At 37.4% G+C, this 15788-nt stretch overlaps 1 protein-coding gene across 1 annotated transcript in view; it reads right to left on the bottom strand.

The window, feature by feature from the left end:
* AFG1L (AFG1 like ATPase) overlaps positions 1–15788 on the bottom strand; it is a 132532-nt gene that overhangs the window by 104147 nt on the left and 12597 nt on the right. The window contains exon 2 of the mRNA XM_016217519.2: positions 4724–4947. Within this exon, the coding sequence (XP_016073005.1) occupies positions 4724–4947 (224 nt within the window). The remainder of the gene's footprint in view (positions 1–4723; positions 4948–15788) is intronic.

The following is a 15788-nucleotide window of genomic DNA, read 5'->3' as shown; positions in this document are numbered from 1 at the left end:
ACAGTGAAGGGCTCACTAGGTACAACTCTGAACTTAAATAGGTTTTATGGAAAAATAACTGAAGAAAAAGGAAAATCTAACTAGAACATAAATCAAAATCTATCGCATCCCACCGCTTTTCCAAATACAACATGCCACACACGTGGTCCTTCACCAAAGGTTGGCCTCCATCTGAAAAGAGATCTTTTCACTCCTTCTATTCAGATTCTCACCCCTGCTGCCTTACTTTCCTCCCCACCTCCTCCTCCAAATCCAAGTCCTTATTGCCAGTGGATTCAAGTGGACAATTCTTAAAATGAAGACCTCTGTTTTCCTACCCCATAAATAGTTTCTGCCAAGGGATTTTTCTAGTCCACTATCTACCCAGAGGTTTTCCTGATTTTCTCTCCTTGGAGCTGGATTTTCCACGACCATCCCCACATTGTACTCAATGCTGCTTACAATTTTCTAAAGTATAAAGTTCCAGAGATCAGGGAAGCTTTACCTGAATCAAACAGCTCAACTTACTTTAGCTACAGGAAATGCCAGGTCTAAGGAGAGGAATGGAGGAGAGAATAAGCTCATTCCCTTAGCAGGGGGGTAAAACGAAGGAACTGAGGGAAAACCAGCAAACTGCCTAGAGGCCCTTCTGAAGAATCTTTAAAAACTAGCTAAAGGGATCCAGGCCCCAAGGCCTCCTGCATCTCCAGAGAGAGAAGTCCAGAGAGAGAAGCCCACAGCCCATATTCCAGGTATCCTACTCATGGCCTCCATGTGCTAGAAGCCAGAACAAGTAAAGAATCAAAACCTTAGATTAGCTGGATTAAAGGAAGGGCAGTTCTTTTCTACCTGCTATATGCATTGTTCTTGGAAGGGTGATGAAAGGTATCCAAATAAAAAATGGTGGATGTATGAGGAAATTAGAAATAATAATTTCTCATAGGGAAAACCTGAAAATTATTTTGTGGAGAGCCTAGGATAAAAAGAAAGGACTATGTACCCACCCGCATTTGCAGGTCTCTTGGGCTATGTCTCCTCCTAAAAGATAAAAAAACCTGGCAGTCTGTATACCCCTGATTAATTGAAACAGAGATTTTCAGAGTAGCTCCATACTCCATTTAATGCTCTCCCTCCCTGACTCCAGAAATGCTTGATTTGGCTGTGTAAAAGTAATTCTAATTATAGTGATTTACATGAACTACTTACCATTTATGCCTAATTACCTCACAGCACAATAACAATTATGCATATATTAAATGTGCCAGATTAACCTGGTTGTAAGTCATATTTGATAACAAAAGTAAAGTGTTCATACATACTCCTTTTCATAGTTTGTTGCTCACATAGCATGGTCATCTGCTTGCAACTTTTTCAAAATTTTATTAGAGAAAACCCTGTTACATAGGTAGCTAAAAGCAGCCAAACAGTCGGTCACCAATTTTATCTCATTAATAATTTGGCATTTTGTGAAGGTGTATTTTATTTTAATATTATAGCTTAGCCTTACAGAAAGTTTCTTAGGAGTACAGTGAGAAAAAAAACAGTCCACTATAATAAATGTTTAAACATCTATATTAAAGACAAAATCAAATGTTCATAAAATCATAAATATTATTTACCAAAATTAAGAACTCTATAAATAAAGTTCTTCTATCGCTAGAAAACCCAAAAGCCAATTTTCCTTCTCTGATAATCAGCATATCAGTGTTTAATTTTTAGAAGACATGGGTCTGTGGCATCTTACAATCTTCAAAAACTAAAGTTTTATAGATGTTTTACTCAAATTACATTAGATAATCGGGTCTTTTTCAATGTTAAAGATTAGGTAGGCTTGCCCAGCCGGGCATGGCTCAGTGGTTAAGCGTCGACCTGGGATCCAAGTGATCAGGGTCCGATTCCCGGTCAGGGCACATGCCCGGGTTGCAGGCTCGATCAATGACTCTCTCATCATTGATGTTTCTGTCTCTCTCTCTCTCCCTCTCCTTTCCTCTCTGAAATCAATAAAGATATATTTAAAAAAAAAAAAAAGGTTTGTTAGGCTGAAGAAATTACAAGACAAATATTACCACAAAGAGATGTATGATCTAACAACTAAACATTTAGTCACAAATGCATTAGCACTTAACAAATAAAAGCTTTCATTAGACACACTGGAAACTAGCTGACACATCAAATCTCCTGCTTACATACTATACAATAAACCAGTTATTTGCTAGGTAGATCCATCACAGCCAATTTAGAAATCACGGGTGGAAGTTTGGGAGAACACCTCTAAGAGCCAACAATAATTTTTTTTGACTTACGGGTTTTATTTTGCCAACAAAAATTTTAAAGAGGAAAAAAAATTGGTAAATTGACAACCAGGTAAATTAATGATTTCAGGATACTTTTGATTGGATGGAAGTTCACCAACCACAGTAAGATGAGCCCCAGAGATGATACAGAAAGGGGAGGAGAGAAAAAGCCTGTATTTCCCAAAGGAAGAGGGCTAGAAAGGGAACAAGACACAAGTTCATCTCACTAATTCAACTTGCAGATAACCAAAAAATCCAGGTAAGTAAAACATCTTGTTTCCTGGCTATGACACATAACCAAGTTGTTATTTTATTTGGAAGGCCACCTATATTGCAAACAATAGTTAGGATGCAGTACATAAGCAGTATATATTTTCCAAACTTTTAGTTCTTTGCTCACCTAAAATTTTGGAAATATGGGAAAAAGAGAAAAGGTTGGCCATCAAAAGGAGTAATTCATCATTATTTCCTATAGCCATTGCACTGGACTAGTCAATCACAGTGGCTACCACACTCATGGTCTACTTCTGAGGGCAACGGCCATGCTCACAGGAGGTCTGGATGGTAACTTATGCAGAGATGCCATCTTTACACTGGTCAGTGGCCTCTGAAAAACCCAATGTGAAAGCTCTGCCCAAACACTGATGAAGGGATTGGTTAGCTTATCAGTTCTTACTCTGGAATTTAAACCACAGATACAGGGAGAGAATTTAGAAGCTGGTAAAACAAACAGAAGTGAAAATGGACGTGGGGGGAAAGGAATAAAAGAGGAAACGGATTTCATTAATAGAAAGAAGATCCGTGGAGTAACTAGCACCTGCCTGTCAACTGGTCAAAGCTTCCAGAGCCACTGATTCTGCAGCAGGAGCTCCAGGAAGCCTGGCTGTGTAATGGAGATGCCTTTCATTGCTATTTGCATGTGCATTCTGTTTCTAAATCTCCATTTCTTCCTGTAACCTAAATGAGTCTCTACTCCCTTTAACCAAAAGACATTAACACAATGACAGCCTTTTCTTTACATAAAAATAAAACTATTCAAAATTATATTCTCAGTGCTTTTTAAAAAGCAAAATTACTTTCAGTCATTTTTAAATAAAGCACTACTAACATGTTATACAGTACATTTTTTCTAAAGACGTTGTGATAAAGGTATATTCGTGTGGGGGGGTGATTTGGCCAATTACAGGAAACTAGTTTCTCAGATGGAACCATATTCTAACTCTTATTACTATTAATATCTTTCATAATCTGAAGATGACACCACTGAGGACATTGACTTCTATAATGGGATAAGGAATGGGAGTTTTCCTGTCATCTTAGAATTTCAGCAAAGCTCAAAGCTGAGGGTAAGGGGAGACAAGTTCTCCTAGTCATAGTCATGCAGGAATTATTTAAAAAAAAAAAAAAAAGGAAAAACCAAAGTGGAACTGAAGAAAGTCATGAAGGTGAAAGCTGTTAGCTGGGTAAGAAATGCTGCAGCATTTCCCCCAGATAAACCTCATGCCAAGTGCCGGGGTAATCTAAGAGAAGCATCTAAAGAAGTGACGACAGAGTGTAAGCTGGATGCTTGCTTAGGTGAGGAAATCCACAGTCAGCTACCAAAGCAGAGTGTGGAAGAGTTCATGGAAGAACCTGACATGTGTCCCCAGGATCATGGGAGTATACAGGATAAAGACAGAGACTGGTGCCTACTTCTCATCTGTAGAAGTCCAAGGGCAGGAAGTTGACCAAAGCTGCCCATGTAGTAGGGGTTGGAGAAAGGAGATGTTATGCTTCTTGTGGCCTAAGTGGACAACATAAAAGGTGATCTGGCTAGCGCTGTTCTGAAAGGACTCCACCCAAGAAGGCCAAGTGCAAGTGCAAAAAGGTCCCAGCAGAATGCAGTGGTGTGAGGTGTTCTGCTAGAGTCATAAGAGGTCAAAGAGTGAAGCACTGGGGAGGTCCTCAGGGAAGTCCTGAAGAACCCACCAATGTGCCCCTCAACAAAGAGCTAACATGGCAACATCTATCACACCAAAGGCCCTTAACTGGTCACTTAAGACTTGGCTATTTCACTATAATCTTCTATCCCTCTCATTCTGACCCTAGAGAAGCCAGGCAAGCAGAGAAAGGAGGAAAAGGGAAAGGAGAAGACAAATCACTCTCCACTGTTGATCCTGGACCATGCCTGAGCAAGAGAAAGGAAAAAGTCTTGAATGGCAAAGAAGTTTTTGTTTTGACCAGATGGTATCAATTACTATCTAAACACAAAACAATATGAATCCCCCCAGAGCAAAAGAAAGCTATGGAACATCAAGAGGTCATATGGGGATCCAAAAGAGCTTGTTTAAAGGTACTGGTTGGTGGGAAATTTTCAAGCTATTTCAGGATTGTACCTGACTGCATTTAATCCATTTTATAAAATGCTTACACTTTTAACTATTTAATCTTTAGCATCACACAAACCTTACCTTTGAAAACAGGCCTTCTGCCTCTATACTGTATCCTTTAAGGTCCTCATGTAATTTCTGCAAACGCTCTATGACTCTTCTTTGATGTTCATCGTGCTTTAACTCGTGAGCTTTGATCAGAAAGTCATAGTGGTCCAGAGGTCCTTGGCAAACAGCCAAAGCTTTCACATAAGCTTCTGTAGCTACAGTTGGAGACATGCTCTCAGGAGTCTGAATTGTATAGGCTATAAACAAAAATATATATAAAATTTTAGACTTTCTTAAATGGAGATATTTCATAGTGCTCTACATATGTTTCTTAATGGGCACATTAAAACTTTTAACCTGGCCCAGCTGGTGAGGCTCAGCAGTTGAGCATCAACCTATGATCCAGGAGATCGAGGTTCGATTCCCAGTCAGGGCATATGCCTGGGTTACGGAATCAATCCCAAGCAGGGGACATGCAGGAGGCAGCCAATCAATGACTCTTCTCATCATTGATGTTTCTCTCTCTCCCTCTGAAATCAATAAAAACATATTTTAAAAAATTGTTTTTTCAATAAAAATAAAACTTTTAACCTGTTACAATATATTTGAGCAGTTATTATAAATATAATTTTGATTAAAATAATATAAAGTAATTTTGCACAATAAATACATTTATAATCACCTCATTTTAATAAAAGGGAAGAAACCCAAACCCATAAGCTATAACTGTAACCCCTCTTCTAGAAAGCCTAACTGGCTGTAGAATCTCTACTTTGCCTCCATTCCATTAAATGAGACCTCTGGGTTCATCAGATCTTCCCCACAACAGGGCTGGTCCCTTTCTTTGAGTTAGGCCTGATTATGGTTCTAAGTGGGAAATATTAAAGGCTCAAATTAGGATGAGCAATGGCAGGAATTAGGATTATTTTGTTATTATAAGGTCCTTGCACTACCTGTGAAGTGGTGTAGTGTTACTTGAGAGTGGATTTGGGTCCATTGTAGATGTATATCACAAACTCTAGGGCAACCACTAAAAAAAGCTATTTTTTTTTTGTTTGTTTGTTTATTTATTTATTTATTTATTTATTTATAATACTCACCAGAGGCTATTTTACCGTTGCTTTTTCAGAGAGAGAGAGAGAACAAGAGAGAGAGAGAGATCAATGTGAGAGAGGCACATCGATTGGTTGCTTCCCGCACACGCCCCAGCTGGGGCTGGGGAACAAGCCTGCAACCAAGGTATGTACCCTTGGCCAGGATCAAACCCGGGACCCTTCAGTCTGTAGGCTGATGTTCTAACCACTAAGCAAAATTGGCTAGGGCTAAAATAAGTTTTTTAAGAAAACATATAATTGATATGCTAAGAAAGGAGAGAAAACGGAATCATATAAAATGCTCACATGCCTTTCCCCACCCCTTCTTTCCCCCTAGGGCTCAAGCTCTCACTCTCTCTGAAGTATGCTCTCACTTTTCCCCCTCTTCTTCCCCCAGGGGCTTTCTCTCTGCTTTTCTTTTTCCTAAGCTCCAAGGGCCCTTCTTTTGCCTCTGTAACTTGTTTCCTGAGCCCATGCAGCCCAGCTGGCTCACTTCTTCTATGGCTCATTTCTTCTACCTCTGTGACTTTCTAAATAAACCTTTGCTTGTATTTGAAAAACAACAACCACAAAACAGAAAGAGTAGGCGATAAAATAGGAACAAAGAACAAAAGCAACAAACAGAAAGCAGTAACAAATATGGTAGATATTAATCCAACTATATCAATAATTACTTTGAATGCCAATGGTATAAACGCACAAGTTAAAAGACAGATTGTCAGAGTGGACCAAAATACAAGACCCAACTATATGTTGTCTATAAGAAACCCACTTTAAATATGACACATATAGATTAAAAGTAAATGGGTAGAAAAAATATATACTATGCCAACACTAATCAAAAGAAAGGAGGAGCTGCTATATTAATTTCAGACAGAGCAGACTTCAAAGCAAGGAAAGTTATCAGAGATAAAGAAGCACATTATATAATGCTAAAGGAGTTAATTCTCTAAGAAGACAATTCTTAATGCATATGCACCTAACCACAGACCATCAGACTAAACTATGTGAGGTGAAATATTGATAAACCTGTAAGGAAATACATGATCCACTATCATAGTTGGAGACTTCAACGCCCCTCTAACAGAAGTGAACAGATCCAACAGACAGAAAATCAAAAAGGACATAGTTGAACTCAACACCGTCATCAATATACTGGCTATAACTGACATCTATAGAATACTTCATCCAACAACAGCAGAATACACATTCTTCTCAAGCTCACATTCACCAAGACAGACCACATTCTGTGCCATAAAACACATCTTAACAAAATTAAAAGCGTAGAAATCATACAATGCAAGCTTTTGGATCACATGGAATTAAGCTAGAAATCAATAACAAAAAGATAACTGGAAAATTCTAAAATATGCAGAGATTAAATAACCCACTTTTAAATAACATATAGGTGAAAAAAGAAATCTCAAGAAACATATAAAAATATTTTTAATTAAATAAAAATAAACACAATTATCAAAATTTGTGAAATGCTGAAAAAAGCAGTACTTACAGGGACATTTGTAGTAGTTAATGCATATATTAGAAAAGAAAAATCAAAAATCAATCATTTAACTTTCCACCTTAGGGAACTAGAAAAGGAAGAGCAAATTAAATCAAAAGTATGTAGAAGAAAATAAATAAAAATTAGAGCAGAAATCAATGACATTGAAAATATGAAATCAATACACAAAGCCAATAAAACCAAAAGCTGGTTCTTTGAAAAGATCTAGCCAGGCTAACTAAGAAAAAAGAGAAAGGATACAAAGTGCTAATATCAGAAATGAAAGAGGGACATCTCTAGATTCCATGGGCATAAAAAGGATAATAAAGGAATACTAAGAACAACTTAATCCACATACTTGATAACTTAGATGAAATGAACAAATTCCTTAAAATATACAATCTACTAAAACTCACACAAGAAGAAACAGACATCTGAATAGGCCTACATCTATTTTTTAAAATGAATCAATAAATAATAATCTTCCGAAAACAGAAAGCATCAGTCCCAGATAGGTTGACTAGTAAATTCTACCAAACATTAAAGGAAGAAACTATACCAATTCTCTACGATCTCTTTCAGAGGATAGAAGAAGGGATACTTCCTAACTCATTCTATGAGGCTAGAATTACCTTAATACCAAAATCAGACAAAGACATTACAAGAAAAGAAAACTACAAATCATTCTCTCTCAAAGAATATTGATGCAAAAGTGTCCAACAAAATACTAGCAAATTAAATCCAACAATATATGGAAAGAATTATACACTATAAACAAGTGGGATTTATCCCAGGAATGCAAAGCTGGTTCAGCATTCAAAAACCAGTGAATGTAATCCATCACATCAGCAAGCTAAATTAGAAAAATCACATGATAATATCAATAGATGCAGAAAAAGCATCTGACAAAATCCAATGCTCACTCATGATAAAAACAAAACAAAAAAACAACTCAGTAAACTAGGAATAAACTAGGAACTTCCTCATCTTAATAAAGAATATCTACAAAAAACCTACAGCTAACATCATACTTAACAGTGAGAAACTAGCCTGGCCAGCATGGCTCAGCACTTGAGCATCAACCTATGATCCAGGAGATCATGGTTCGATTCCTGGTAAGGGCACATGCCCGGGGTTGCAGGCTCGATCCCCTAAATGGGACATGCAAGAAGCAGCCAATCAATGACTCTCTCATCATTGATGTTTCTCTCTCTCTCTCCCTCTTCTTTCCTCTCTCTGAAATCAATAATATATTTAAAAAGAAAAAAAAAGGTGAGAAACTAGAAACTAAGATCAGGAACAAGACAAGGATGTCTTCTCTCATAACTCCTTGTCAATATACTAGAAGTCCTACTTAATGCAATGAAACAAAAAAAGGAAATAAAAGGTATACTGATTGGGAAGGAAGGGTTAAAACTATCTTTGTTCACAGATGACATAATCATCTATATAGAAAATCCAAAAGAATCAACAAAATAACTCCTGGAGCCCTGGCTGGGTGGCTCAGGTTGTTGGAGCATCATCCCATACACCAAAAGGTTGTGGGTTCAATTCCCAGTCAGGACACATATCTAGGTTGTAGGTTCAATCCTGGTTGGGGTACATACAGGGGGCAACTGATTGATGTTTCTCTCTCACATCAATGTTTCTCTCTCTTTCTCTCTCCCTCCCTTTCTAAAATCAATTTTTAAAAATGTTCTCAGGTGAGGATTAAAATTAAATAAATAAAAAACTCCTGGAATTAATAAGCAATTATAATAAGGTTGCAGGATACAAGGTTAATATACAAAATTGGAATTAAAAATTAAAAATACAACACCATTTACATTAGCAGCTCCCAAATATAAAATACTTAGGCATAAAGCTAATAAAATATATACAAGACCTATTATGAGGAAAACTACAAAACTCTGATGAACAAAATCAAAGAACTTTAAAATGGAGAAATATTCCACATTCATGAATAGGAAGACTCCATATTGTCAGGGTGTCAACTCTTCCCAATTTGATCTATACATTAAACTCAATTCAAATCAAAATCCAAGCAAGTTATTTTGTGAATACTGACAAAATAATTCTGAAGTTTAAATGAAGAAGCAAAAGACCCAGAATAGCCAACACAATATTGAAAGAGAAGAACAAAATTGGAGGACTGACACAACCCAACTTCAAGACCTACTATAAAGCTAAGACAATCAACAGATTAGACAAATAGGACAATGGAACAGGATACTGAGCCCAGAAACAGACCCACATAAATACAGCCAACTGCTTTTTGGCAATGGAACACAGGTAATATAATAGAGCAAAGATAATCTTTTCAACAAGTGATGCTGGAACAACTGGACATCCACCTGAAAAAAAACAAAAAAACCTAGACACAGACCTTTCACCCTTCACAAAACTTAATTCAAAACGAATCACAGACCTAAATGTAAATCATAAAACATGTAACTCCTAGAAGATACCATAGGAGAAACATAGGAGACATAAGAGAAACCTAGATGACCTTGGTGTGTATGACGACTTTTTAACTACAACACCAAAGGCACCATCCATGAAAAAAATAATTGATAAGCTGAACTTCTCTAAAATTAAAACCTTGTGCTGCAAAAGACAATGCCAGGGTCTCATTAAAGAACAAACCACAGACTGGGAGAAAATATTTGCAGAAGATCCACCTGATAAAAGGACTGTTATCCAAAATATACAAAAACTCTTAAAACTGACAACAAAAAAACAAACAATCTGATTTTAAAAATGGGCCAAAGTCTAACAGACAATTTATGATAAAGATGGGGTTATAGAGATACATTCTTAAATGTACCTCAGAGGTACCAATAAAAATTTTAAAAAATGGGCCAAAGCCCTTTTAATACACACCTAGCCAAAGAAGATATACAGATAGATGGCAAAGAAGCATATGAAAAAATCTCCAGGTCATATGTCATTAGGGAAATGCAAATTAAAACTACAAGATACCACTACACACCTATTAAAATGGCCAAAATCCAAAACACTGACAAATGCTGGCCAGGATGTAGAGCAACAGGAACTCTCATTCAGTCCTGGTGGGAATGCAACATGGTACAGCCACTTTAGAATACAGTTTGGTGGTTTCTAACAAAACTAAGCATAATCTTACCATATGATCCAGCAATCATGCTATCTGGTATTTACCCAGAGAAGCTGAAAACTTATGTCCAAGCAAAAAACCTGCACACAGATGTTTATAGCAGCTTTATTCATAATTGCCAAAACTTAGAATCAACCAAGATGCCCTTCAGTAAATGAATGAATAAACTAGTAAATCCAGACAGTGGAATATTATTCAGCACTAAAAGAAATGAGCTATCAAGCCATGAAAATACATGTAGACAATGTAAATGCATACAACTAAGTAAAAAAGCCAATTTGAAAAAGCTACATAAGATCATATTTTCTAACTTCATGACATTCTAGAAAAGGCAAAACTATGGAGAAAGTTAAAAGTACCACAGTAGACACAGTGGGGGGAGGGAGGAGGGATAGGTAGGAGGAGTGCAGAGGATTTTTAGGGCAGTGAAAATACTCTGTATGATACATGTCATAATGCACTTGTCTGAACCCATAGAATGTATAACACCAAATAAACCCAATGTAAACCATGGACTCGGGTTAATTATGATGTGTCATTGTAGGTTTATCAATTTTAAATGTATCACCCTAGCGGGGGATGTTGATAATGGGGAAATCTATGCATGGGAGGCAAAGGTGGGGGAGGTATATGGGAATCTCTGTACCTCCCTCTCACTTTTGCTGTGAACCTAAAACTGCTCTAAAAATATAATAGTCTTTAAAAGAAGGAGAAAGAATCAGTCGGGCAAGACACGCAAGGCTGAGAGATTGGCCAGCACAGGCCTGGATAGCAGCTGTATAAATTGAAACACAAAGACTTCTCAAAAGCTGCACTAAATTAAATCTGTTACTACATCAGTGTACACAAATTATGTGATGCTGCTGCCATATTATTTTGATTTGTATTAATTTGTCTTATTGTACTCCAAATGGACAGTGGGAAAATGCCATTCTGAAGATCCACACACTAATCTACACACATAAATGGAAGATTTTAAAGGCCCCAAAAGTCTGAGCTGTTCTAATATCACAGCAATTTTGTATTTTATTTCACTACTTTCTCCTAAACTCAGTTTTAGGAAGATCCCACTATACTCCATAGCCGACTTGCTATAAGATTTAGTCAGTATCATAATGTCCTAGAATCTGAATAATCGATTACAATAACTTCCTAGATAGTATTTAAACACTTATATATCCCCAAGGCTTTTAGTGTATTTGTGACTATTTCAATTTCCCTATTTTTTTTAAGTGAACTTAACCACAAGATTTCGTTGTCTTCATAATAAAACAAAAGATGAAGATCACTTGGCCCTTTCTCTTCTTTTCTCCTCCCAGTTCAAACTGCTTGCATTCTCTTAGATCTACAGTTGGGCTCAATGCATTCAAGCCTCAGCACAATCTCCTTTGCAGTTTTAGCCTTTTTGAGGAAAATCAGCTTAGTCTGCCCACCTGCTTCCTGTCATACCACCACTTTCCCTGGGCATACAGAGATGCCTTGCCCTTCTTGTCCTATGTCACATTTGGAGTTTAGTACTTCTCACTTCTTACAGGAAGTCCAGTGGGTTTTAGGAACATATACCATGTTTATCTGCAGGGTCACTATTAGCAGGGAATGAAGCAATATCCCCCAATTTTTAAGTTTTCATCTTAGGTCAGAAGTTTGGAACAAAAAAAACTTCTGAAGTTCTGCAGTCTGTGCTAATATGCTCTATTTAATGGATCTCACTGCATTAATAAATAATATAATAAACCACAATTATGCTCTTCTTAATGGCACATGGTAGTCTTAATGCAGAAGGAAGAGGCAACCCAATAGCACAAGTATAAAAGAAATTAGAAAAATGACAAACTGTTACTAATAGCCCTAAGAAGAGGTGTTATATAAAAACAAGTTTTTTTAAACAAGATCTTAACTTAGGGTCCATGGCAGACTAGAGGGCAGAGGGGAGGTTTTTGGCAGCCTTCTGAAATTAAAAGAAACTTCTATGCATGTGTATTTGAGTATTTTTTCTGAGGCAAGATCCCTAAATATACTACAGCCTTCTTCAGATTTTGAATCAAATTTGTGAATAAACACTGGTTAAGAATCACAGTTTTAAAAATAATGTCAAGCCCGGACAGCATAGTTCAGTGGTTGAGCATCAACCTATGATCCAGGAGAACAAGGTTCGATTCCCAGTCAGTGCACATGCACAGGTCGCAGGCTTGACCCCCAGTAGGGGGCATGCAGGAGGCAGCTGATCAATGATGTTCCCTCTCACCAATGATGTTTCTATATCTCCCTCTCCCTCTCCTTTCTTCTTTGTGAAATCAATAAAAACATTTAAAAAAATAAAAATTAAAAAAATAAAAATGTCAAAACAAGAGTTTTAGAAGGAAAGTCTATTAATAGCAACTCACATTTATTGAGCACCTACCATCTTCCAGGGATGGGTTAGGTAACTTAACATAATTATTTTTATTAATCCTCACAATAATCCTATTATACAAATAATTTTTTAAAAACCACAAATAAATGTATTCACTCACTCATGTTTGTTGAGAATCATCTATATTTCAGATACTATTGCTAACACCAGTGAAAAAACACTAAAAACAAACTCCTTTCCTTGTGGAGCCTTCACTCCAGTGAAGGGGAAGATAGAACCAAAAAAAATGAAATGAAGAAGTAAGGATCAGGCAGTGATCAGTACACTTAATACGAAGGATATCCTAGGGCCTCTAACCAACAGCATGGACATCCCCAGGGAACTTAAATACAGAATCTCAGGCCCCACTCCATGGGTCTGAATCAAAATTTGCATTTTTAACAAAATATCTAGGTGTTTCATATGCATGTTAAAGTTTGAGAAGCACTATGTTAGGGAATGACCAGGGACTCCTATAGTAGGAGGAAAAGACTTCCTGTGAAAGTGACATTAAAGTTGACACCTGAATGCCAAAAGGAGTCAGCTCTGAAGAAGATCTGAGAAAAGAACATCACAGACAGAGGCAAGAGCTCTACCAAAACCCTAAAGTGAAAATGGAAAAAAGCTTCATATTTCTGAGGAACAAAAACAAGGCTTATGTGGCTGGTTTAAATGAACAAGGTGGAGTCTGTCACAAGATGAAGTGGAAAGGAGAGCCAAGACCTGATCACATAGGTTCTTGTAAGCCACGGTAAGTACTGTGGGGTTTTTAAGTAGAATTAGGAAAAAGTGGAAGGCCTTGATCAGGGATGTGACATGATTTGATTTATTTTTTTTAAAGATTACTCTGTAGCACCCAGCTGGGTATGGCTCAGCGGTTGAGCGTCGACCTAGGATCCAGGCAATCGGGGTTCGATTCCCGGTCAGGGCACATGCCCGGGTTGTGGGCTCAGTCAATGACTCTCTCATCATTGATGTTTCTGTCTCTTTCTCTCCCTCTCCTTTCCTCTCTCTGAAATCAATAAAGATATATTTAAAAAAAAAAAAATTACTCTGTAGAAAATAAGATGGTAGAAAGGCAAAGTGAAAGTAGAAATGGATAAATTGCATGGTACATGAATTATATCTCAATAAAGCCATTATTATATGTATTTGTTAGGGAGAATAGAGAAACTTGTTAGGAAACTATAATAACAGTCAATTGAAGAGATGTCTGTAATTTGGACCAGAGAGTTGGCACTGCAGGTTAAGTAAATTGACCAAGATCATGTAGCTAATAGCAGCAGCAACAGTTGCTAACCTCTACTAACTACTAAGTGCCAGGTACTTTTCTAAGTACTTTATATACATTAACTCATTTAATTTTCACAACCACCCTATGAGGTAGGCACTAACATTATCCATACTTTAAAACTTAAGAAACTAAGGCACAGAGAGCTAAGTAGCCTATCCATGTCCTCACTGCCAGGTAGTGGCAGAGCCAGCATTTGTACCCACAGGTACAGCAGGAAGTTAGGATGTTACAGTGGAAGGAAGGTGGGCTCTGGAGTCATACACACCCTCTAGATCCATCTCCTGACTCCACCATTTGACCCTCAGTCACAGTAATGTTCTCCATGGTGGACTGGGGACATGACCACCATCCCAGCAATATGCTTAGGGGAAAGTCAGCTTCTGCCAAAGTTTCCCAAGGTGCTCTTCAGAAGGAACTCATTTCTTCCTGCATTTGTACTTTCACATGTCAAATAGGGATACCTGGACTACTGCAAGCATCTTAAGAATGTGAGGGGAAATGTTGTTGCCACATAGAGAATTACAGTCTTGATACATGTTGTGATGGTTAATTTTTTGTGTCAACTTGACTGGGCCATGGGATGCCCAGACATTTGGTCATACATTATTCTGGATGTGTCTCTGAGGGTGTTCCTGCGTAGATGCAGTAAAGCAGATTACTCTCTCTAACGTGGGTGTGTCTTCAATCAGCTGAAGGCCTAAACAGAGTAAATGGCTGACCCTCCTGCGAAAAAGAAGGAACTCCTCCTGCCTGGCTGCCTTTAAGCTGGGACATCAATTTTCTCCTGCCTTTAGACTCAAACTGAAACACCTTTTCTTCCTGGTTCCTGAGCCTCCCAGTCTTCAGACTGGAACTACACTATCGGCTCCCCTAGTTAACCATTGACTCTCCTGGGTCTGAGTCTCCAGTTCACCGACTGCAGATCTTGGGACCTGTCAGCCTCTGAAATTGTGTGAACCAATTCCCTATAATAAATCTCTTCCTAAATGTACATGCATCCTATTGGTTCTGTTTCTCTGGAGAACCCTAATATATATGTCATAAAGCTTAATTGTACTGACACTGTTTCCATAGAGCCAGAGTGATAATAACACAGGGGATATGTGACCTTTGTGTTCTTAGGTGCTTTAAATTGGAATGGGTTTCTAATTCTACACATAGGTAGATAGTTAAAAATATCTTAGAGATATTTAGAGACTTAAGCAAAATGGTGAACCAGACCGCTTCAACAGAAAGTAAGCATTTTCCCTTTAAGCAACGTTACTCATCTTTAAGATACTTGTTTTAATACTGGAAGTTAAAACTTCTTGAGAACCCATCTCAAACTTCATACTCAAAATCAGTAAAGATGTGGTTTAAAATAAAGAAACTTTTCAACTTGTCAATAAAGTGGGATTCAATTCAAAAAGATTCTGTAATGATTTCTCAGTTCAAAAATATCCTATGATTAAAGGAAAGAATTGAAGATATGCCTACTATGTACCCAGCGCACAAACAGCACTTTTTATATATTATCTTACTTCTCATAAAAAAATCTAAGGTAGATGTTATTATTCCTTACAAAGGAGAAAACTAAAATACCTTTAAAAGATTAGGAAACTTAAGTGAATGGCCAAGATCAGGATCTCAAGATGAGTGACTCCAAACCCCCCTCATTAAAACCACCATAATACTATACACA

The sequence above is a fragment of the Miniopterus natalensis genome, chromosome 5 (assembly GCF_054644295.1).
Source record: "Miniopterus natalensis isolate mMinNat1 chromosome 5, mMinNat1.hap1, whole genome shotgun sequence".
In the NCBI taxonomy this organism is placed as follows: Eukaryota; Metazoa; Chordata; class Mammalia; order Chiroptera; family Miniopteridae; genus Miniopterus; species Miniopterus natalensis.
The sequence above is the reverse complement of the archived record's forward strand: the minus strand, read 5'-3'. Positions and strand labels throughout refer to the sequence as shown.